The sequence below is a fragment of the Wasmannia auropunctata genome, unplaced genomic scaffold (assembly GCF_000956235.1).
Source record: "Wasmannia auropunctata unplaced genomic scaffold, wasmannia.A_1.0 LD334239.1, whole genome shotgun sequence".
In the NCBI taxonomy this organism is placed as follows: domain Eukaryota; kingdom Metazoa; phylum Arthropoda; class Insecta; order Hymenoptera; family Formicidae; genus Wasmannia; species Wasmannia auropunctata.
The window spans coordinates 58,388-66,661 of NW_012028651.1; the positions used below are offsets into that span (position 1 = coordinate 58,388).

General features: G+C 32.9%; 1 protein-coding gene and 1 long non-coding RNA gene across 10 annotated transcripts in view; both read right to left on the reverse strand.

Annotated features, from left to right (window-relative positions):
* LOC105458994 (inositol-3-phosphate synthase 1-B) overlaps positions 1-8,274 on the reverse strand; it is an 11,874-nt gene that overhangs the window by 2,021 nt on the left and 1,579 nt on the right. For 6 of the 9 annotated variants that reach the window (XM_011704637.1, XM_011704645.1, XM_011704642.1 and 3 more), the window contains 5 exons: positions 4,208-4,380; positions 3,612-3,882; positions 2,134-2,388; positions 1,297-1,539; positions 657-765 (listed from right to left, as the gene is read on the reverse strand). In XM_011704637.1, coding sequence (XP_011702939.1) covers positions 657-765; positions 1,297-1,539; positions 2,134-2,388; positions 3,612-3,882; positions 4,208-4,380 — 1,051 coding nt within the window. Of the gene's footprint in view, positions 1-656; positions 766-1,296; positions 1,540-2,133; positions 2,389-3,611; positions 3,883-4,207; positions 4,381-5,940; positions 6,246-6,324; positions 6,382-6,558; positions 6,790-8,274 lie in introns of those variants that run through there. The other 3 variants (XM_011704639.1, XM_011704640.1, XM_011704638.1) reach the window with 3 other exon arrangements.
* On the reverse strand, positions 4,441-5,907 carry LOC105458993. Its single transcript, XR_975607.1, has 2 exons — positions 5,005-5,907; positions 4,441-4,647 (listed from the first exon to the last, which is right to left on the reverse strand). It is a non-coding gene; the product is annotated as an uncharacterized LOC105458993 (long non-coding RNA).

Consider the following 8,274-nt stretch of genomic DNA (forward strand, 5'->3'; position numbering starts at 1 on the left):
TTATTTTAAAAATTAAATGATATAAAAAATATAAAAAAATTTTTAGTTTAAAAATCAACTGATATAAAAAATTTTCAAAAAAAATGACGCTTTTCGCGCGGTGCGTATTAAACTCCATACATCGTCCAATAACATTTATACCAAATTACATTTTAATTAAACAAATTTTAACAATTTTCAATAAAATGACGTTTTAATCGGCCATATTGAATCGGCGATTTTTAAATAAAATCACGATTTTTTTAGAAAATAGCCACATAATTCATCTTTAAGGTAAGCCCAGAAAGAAGTCGATATTTTTATTTTTCTAGAAGAGATGAATTTTTAAACATTGGGGAAAAGAAGCTTCAATGCAAATAACATGGCATTTGATTTTTAAGATAAAAATGTTTTTTTGAGTACATGTACTCTATAAATTTAAAAAATATTATTACAGAAAATTGTATAATAGATTATTTTTGTAACACATGTGTCACTATAGAATATATAGAGCTAAAAGATTTATGTTGATAGACGCACGTATGTACATACATATATAAATGCTCGCGCGCACATACATAATATTTTAAACAAAATTTTTAAAAAATTTCTTGTATTTGTGATACAAAAGACATTATAGACAATGACAGAATAAAATGCAAAAGATAAAAACTTACCGACATAGGGGACATATTTTATGACAACACAGTGATCGGGCTTCTCTCCAGGCTTATAGAGAATCTTGTTGGATTCCACCATATCATCTATAACGTTACTCTTGGAGATCTGCGTACAAGATCAATCATACATGTATGAAGACATACAATATAAAATTTAACATATGATATGTATTTCAATTTTAAGTTATAAATAAAAATAACATAATGTAATATACAACATGTAAATAATATGTATATATAGAAAATATAACATTGTAGATATAAAATCGTTATAGAATTCAGTTCTTTTTGCATTCTTACTGCACATAAGTACGCATACATACATATATACATACAGGAAGATATATTTTAATATATTTAGATTAGACGTAAAACAATATCATATTAGACATAAAATGTCTCTTATAGTGTGTAAAATAATTATATTATTCCACTTGAGAAGCTACAAATGATTTCAAAATAATTTTGAGAAGAATCACACATTTTAAATACAAATTTAGGCAAGCACTTGAAAATATATAACTCTTGTCTAAAGGACGTTTTCATATCTCTATTAATACAGTTAATAAAAATTTTAATTAACTATCTATGTATAAAGTCCAATATATTTTTATATTTTCTTCCATGTGTCACATACCTCTTTTGAGCGAAATTGCTGAGGTGCGGACAGATTGTATCCGTCGTTGTTTCCTAAATGATTGTAACTAACAATCGACACCGGTTTTATACCGGCCGACACGAGAAAATCCACAAGCACGGACTTGAGTTTTGTTTGACCAGACTTGAAATCGTCTCCGCCGATGAATGTCTTCTGTCTCTTGGCTAATTCAAGGGCACCCGGCACAAAAGTGTTTTGCGGCGATCCATTGATGTAGGTACACTGTTTAAAAATTGTTTAAATGTACAAAAAAAGCCCATACTTCCGCTCACCGTAATTTTTAATTGCTAATAAAATTACACAAACACACGTGAATAAAGAGAAAGAGAATTCATACACATAGTTATAAATTAATTTACAAGAGATGTAAGAAAGATGTAAGATGTAATTGCATAAGAAAATACTTTCCAAAAATATATTGTTACATCGCAAAGAAAAATTAATTCCAAACTAATTTAATATCTAATTTTTTTCTGTTTCTAGAATAATAATTATTTTAACTATCCCATTATTAGTTATTATTAAAACTATTCATTTTTATTATTAAATACTAATATCATTATTGAATCGGTTTACTGACAATAAGAGGGGGGGGGGGGCGGCGAGAAAGAGAGAGAATCGTTTGTCTTTCTTTGATCTATAAAATTCTGGGAAAATATAACTATTATCAATTTTTTAAATATTTACTTTAAATTGTTTAACTGATCTTTTCTTTCTCTTAACTTTCTGTTAAACATTAAGTTAGACAAACATCTCATTTTCCTTAAATATTATTAAAAAAAAGAAGAATAAGTCATATTTCAATTTTAATCATACTCCTTCTAGAGCCGCTGCCACAGCAAACATGGTGCTAGGACTAATCTCTAAGTGATCTTCTTCGATTGCCTTCAATAAGTTGTCGGCTGTATCGTTGACACCTGTTATGATTTCCGAGAATCTTTCGGTATTTGCAGTCCATAAAACAATGATTTGATTGAGACCTTTTGCGACCTTAAACTGCGTTATGTCATTGCGAATCAAATTAAGTTGCTCGAGCTTGGTGCCCATAATGATGTTATTTGCTCTTTTGCCCTTTGTAAACAAATTTTACAAATATTGATTATTGTATTATAATGAGAAAAGTAATTGATTACTTAATCGATAAGAAAGAGTAATAACGTTAATGTAATAAAAATACGCTTTGTGTGTGTCTGTGTGTGTCCGCGCGCGCGGACACACACACACACACACACACACAATGTTTTTTTCAAATTAAATGTAAAGATTTCGCATATTATTTACAATACAAAAATAATTTTTCTAATTTCTTGTTTCTTATTGTAATATTTAAAGAATATTGAAGACATTGAAAATTACTGATACCTCTTGTTTCACAGATGAACGTGTTGTCACCTTCAGTTTTCTTATGTGGTACCATAAAATGATTTTCCGTCTTGAAAAACTAACAATATCATTTAGCTTCTTAAATTAGAAACATTACATACAGTCTATAAATTATATAATTTATGGATTTCGCATGTTTTCCTTTAATTTCCTTGCATATAATGATTTTTCGTCTGTCATCTCTCCAAAAAATATATTACAATCCACAAAAATATAATAAATTTCTTTATTATACAAATTACAAATAAAAATAAATTATAAAAATTGTATACCTACATGTCCATAATTTGGTAATTAATATTATTTTCAGTTTTCTTATATATAATGACTTTTCGTCTATCGGGTTTCTCTCACTTATTCATTTACTCATTTACTTACTCATTTCACACACTGTCGTTTCCATTCTACATCATACATATGTATATGTATGCGTGTATACTTCTTTCTTTAATTTTTATATACCATTGGTATGCGAATTCAATGGAATTACATTGGTTTTGCCAACGTTGACGATAGCAATTTTAATTTATCTAAAATTCTTCATAAACAAAATTCTATTTTTTTTTAATTAAAAGCAATTGTAACAAATTTTAGCATAAGTACAAATTGCAAATATCTTTTAAAGTAAAGAAGAAGTAAAGTTAATGCTACCCAAGAAAATAATAAACTGAAGATAAAGATAGTTTTATGGTAAAAATCATAAATTAATTGGATTTTGCATTTTACTATTGATTAAAAAATTGTTGAATTTTCAACAGAAGACAGACGAAAATTCATATTGTAAGAAAACTGAAGGTTTTATGCGAAAACTTTCATAAATTTAGATTTTATAATTAATTCAGTAAAGGATCAATTTTGCACGGCATTATGTCGCACAGGCAACATTGAATTCTATCGAAATTAATAATTACCTGATTCGAAGCAATGAAATCAGGATAATATATGCTTTTTCTGGGCCGCATGTGAGCCATGTAGTGCCGCAATTGTACCTGCAGGTTTACATCCAGCACTTTGGCACGCGTCATAGCTTCCGCGAGATTTACATTTGAAATATCCCAGCCGTCGATTTCAATGTCATTAGGATTCACCATAGGCAGCATGCTGGAGAGGGGCACATAAACATCTTCCCCTTTGGCTCTTCTACCCAATTTCACGGTAGATGCTTGCGTCAGGGAACCGTACCTGAAGCATAATGGAAATTGGAGGAATGGAATGAAATGGGAAAAAAAAAAAAAAAAATAAAGCTACATGAAAGAAAAAAGGGTACAATAGAAATTCAAGGTTGAAATATATATTATAATACAAGTTTGGATCGGTAATCATAAGATCGATACAGTGTAGGTATATGATGTGTATCGGTCTATGGAGAAAAAAAATTAAGAATATTAATTAAATAAAAATAATCACATTATTCTCATTTTTCTGACAGTTTTGTTGAAAAATAATATCAATCTCAAATAAATAAAACAGATAATAAATAATAAATACATTTCTGTACAAGACGTACCAATTGGCAGTTTTTAGACCTTCTTTCGTCTCCCACGATAATTTAAGCTTATTCGCCAATAAAGCTGCTGTCATGGTACTACCATTGTTACCACCCCAGCCCACTAACATCAGGCCTAGTTTCGGAACTTTTATCATGGTTTTGATCAGCAATTTTGTCGATATAGGTGTAACCTGCAAAGAACAATAGAATAATGAAATATGCAATGTTTTAAAATATTTTTAAAATACTTATACAGTGATAAAATCGCCGCTAGCTCATTTTATTGTATCTATGCCTTATGGTCGCAGCGTGATTGTTAACCGCAGCGCGGTGACGTGGACAAGAGTGAATAGAGATTGATTTTGATAATCCAATATCCATCATTATCTAAAACTAATCCAATTCAATCCTGGAGGTAATCTAGTCAAATCTCACAGCCATTCTTAACTTCTCTCTCTCTGGTGAGAAGACATACACATACACAATGATATAACGTACAGTACATACCTGTGTATATATATATGTATATGTATGTATGTATATATATATATATATATACATACATACAATATGCATAAGCTAATAAAATGTTTCTTGAAATTTTTTAAAATCGAAATAATATCGTCAATAATTGTGCTAAAATTCTATATATAATTAAAGTCTTACAATTAAACGCGATCTAGTTCTAGATAGATTAAGTTGTGAATAGATATGCTATATAGATAGGTATAGGTAATAACATATAGCTGTGCTTTATACGCGCGCGCGCGGTCGACCTTATGGAAGCCTTCTAGAGTGATCTAAAACAATCTTACTTAACAATGCTGTTCACCATATGTTCGATACATTTCAACAAGGTTTAATTATGTACATTCGTAAGGGTGGACGATATACGTTACACAATATTTATCTTTTCTCTTACTAACATGATAAAAAAAATAAATAAAATTTTATGATTCATTTAATATGTAAATTTTTATGTCTATTCAAGTATTAGAAAGAGAGAGAATTGAAGTTGCAAGAAAGTGCACGAGAAACAAATGCAAAGACCTAAAAGCAAGGCGTAATTTGAGAAAGCTGACAAGGTAATTGACGAAGACCTGAATTTAAGCGCGTAAGAAGCGCGCGTGTGGCTGTAACGCGCGATCGTGAAACATTGAAATTGTCTTTTTAGCTTATAGATTCTGTGCCGCCAATTCGTAGTATATTTATTACATTTTTTCAACAATATTTAGAAAAATCGTTATTTATAGCAATTTTTCAATCTATTGTACACTGCATCTTCATTAAATCTCAAATGGAAATTTTGTTAAAGTAAAATCCATTTGTACAAGTTAACTTGTACCAATCTATAGTAGTTATTGAATTTTGTAATCGATTTAATTTCTTAAAATTTAAATCACTACTACGGAGCAATCGGTTTCATAATCTTTAGGGGAAAAAAAAGGAATTTATAATTAGAAAGGGGGCATTCTGCATCTTTTCCCTGCAGGACTAGATCATTTATGCAGGTATAGTATAAATATATGTAATGTAATGTATAAAAGAATCGTTGTATGTAGCGAAAAGTTTCCGTCAATTGTTTCGTCTAACAATTAGATAAGAGAGAGAGCGTAGCATCAACAAGCAAACACCAATATCGACCAGTCCACCAGCTAGAGCTTTGCAATGACACACTCGAGACTAGACAGACGGACGAACGGGCGGATGGAGGGATGGACGGACAGATGGATCGATAAACGGATTCTCACCGTGTAGGTATCGCGATCGTTTTCGTCGCTCTCGGTCACATCAGTTGTTTGATACTCGTATTCCGCCTCGATGAAATCCTCCGAGTAGCGCACCCTTGGCGAATCGACGCGCACTTTCAAGCTCATCATCCTTTAGCTGCTTTAGCACCTCCGCTCCGAGATACAAAACAACACGAGAAATGAACGAGCAACGTAAAACAAATACGAAGCGCAAGCTGAAACGCAAGTACTCCGATTGCTCTTGAGGATTGAGCGTTGGATGCGGGTTGAAATATCGCGAGGTGCCGTGAGAAGAATCGCCGGTTCTAGAAATCAATCGATGTAGAATGTAGATTGTTAGTTAGATTCAAATTTAGATTATTATTCCGAGAAAATGACTCTCACCCTGTTGAAGTGCGCGCGAGACAATTTCGCGCGCGCTAACGGGCACGGGAAAATGGTCTTTAGAAAGGATTAAAAATTGATTCTTAAGTTTTCTCGAAAAATTACGAGTCATCACGACGCGTTTGTAGACGCGATGGACAAATAAAAATAACCTATAGGATTTTTTCAAAACCAAAAAAACCGAGCAACGTCCATTCTGATACACAGCTCGTATCACGGAAATTCAAAACTCACCAAAATTTATATTCGTGTCGGCGCGATACGCAAACACACGTCAAGAACGAAGATTGAGGGTGAGAGAGACGTGGATACAAAGCAGCAACGAGCCGAAAAGAGAAGAAGGCAAAAAGTATACTACGAGTCACAAGATTACGTTCGGTCAAGCCTTCCTTCGCGATCGTCTGCTAAAACGTAAATGCGGCGTGACCATCGTCATCCGTCGTCGTCGTCGTCGTTGTCGTCGTCGTCGCCGGTGCCGGCGCCGCCGCCGCCGCCGCCGCTGCCGCGTCGTCGCATCGATGGTTCTCGAACCGGCTGAGGGCAACCGCGGGGGTCGCGGGGCGCAAGTGCGCAAGCTTCACTCGCGACGTGGTGCTAGAAGGTGTTTGTTGGCCTCTTGGGGGTCGAATAGGGAATATAGGGGATGCGATTATGGAGACCTCTCGCCACTCTCGCAGAAACGTGCGATAGATACGCGCGATCGATATCGCGTATCTCTGCCCTCTGGCGATACTATCGCGAGAATTTTTTCGCGCGTCTTATGCATTTCTATTCCCTTGTGCATACAGCATGTAGCAAAATCAAACGGAACAACCTTTACATAAATATAAATGTGTATGTATGTATGTATGTACATACATGTGCAACAAGTAGTTAAGTTGTACTTGAAAATAAATTAAGAGATGACATTTTTTTATATTCATTAGTAATGCTATTCATTTCCGCGAGTCCTTAGAATTACAGAAAAGTTTATTATATATTCTGGATAACAGACGCGACAAAAGAAAATATAATGAAAAGAAATTAATTAATATACGAGGCACAATTAAATATTTTCAATCCATTTGACGCATCGCTGCAATTAACATATTATTATATTTCTTATTTAAAAAATTATCAACAGCTTTCGCATAATCGTTATACATATATCTGCAACTTGATTAACGACGCCTACAAATATAATATTTAGGAAGGTTCCTTTTTAGATAAGATAATCTATTGGAAAACATGATTCACATTATCCGGACAAAGAAATATACTGTGAGATATAATAGTGATATAAGTGAAGTAATGATAAAGGGGAAATATTCTATTACATCGCATACATGTCGTCAAAATGCCTGTCCATCTATTACTTTAGCCGAATAGAACAAGGGGCAATGGAAGAGGAAACATTGAGTAGATAGTGATCATGTTGGTTGAGATCATAGTCGGTAAGCGAGCCAAAGGGGAATTAGACGTGGGACCAGAGGCTAAATGTAGCGATAATTTAAGGCACAGGAAGTGACAATTAGTCAAGTCGGCGTCGAGTTACATCGACATTGAAGATTGAGTTCACATTGATCAGCTCTGTACAGACAATAAAAAATTACATTATACAAGCCCTGTATATATTTCGACCTAAGGAATGCTGCGCGAATTAAACCGAAAAGCACTATTGCGATAAAGATTTAAAAAATTATATTTTGACATTTAATATAGAATAATGTAGAATTCACTGTTATATTGCTTAACAGTAATGAATAAGTTTTATTACTTAAATATAATAATTAAATAAAAATTTATATATATAGAATGCCTAAATAATAGTTTATTTAAAATAGACATCTTATGTACACAAATGTGCTTTTGTTTATATAAGTATATTCTTGTTATAAAGAGGTAGGAGGAAGGGAAGAGGGGAAAGGAGGAAGAGAAAGAGAGAGAGAGAGAGAGGGGAGGGGGGGGAGG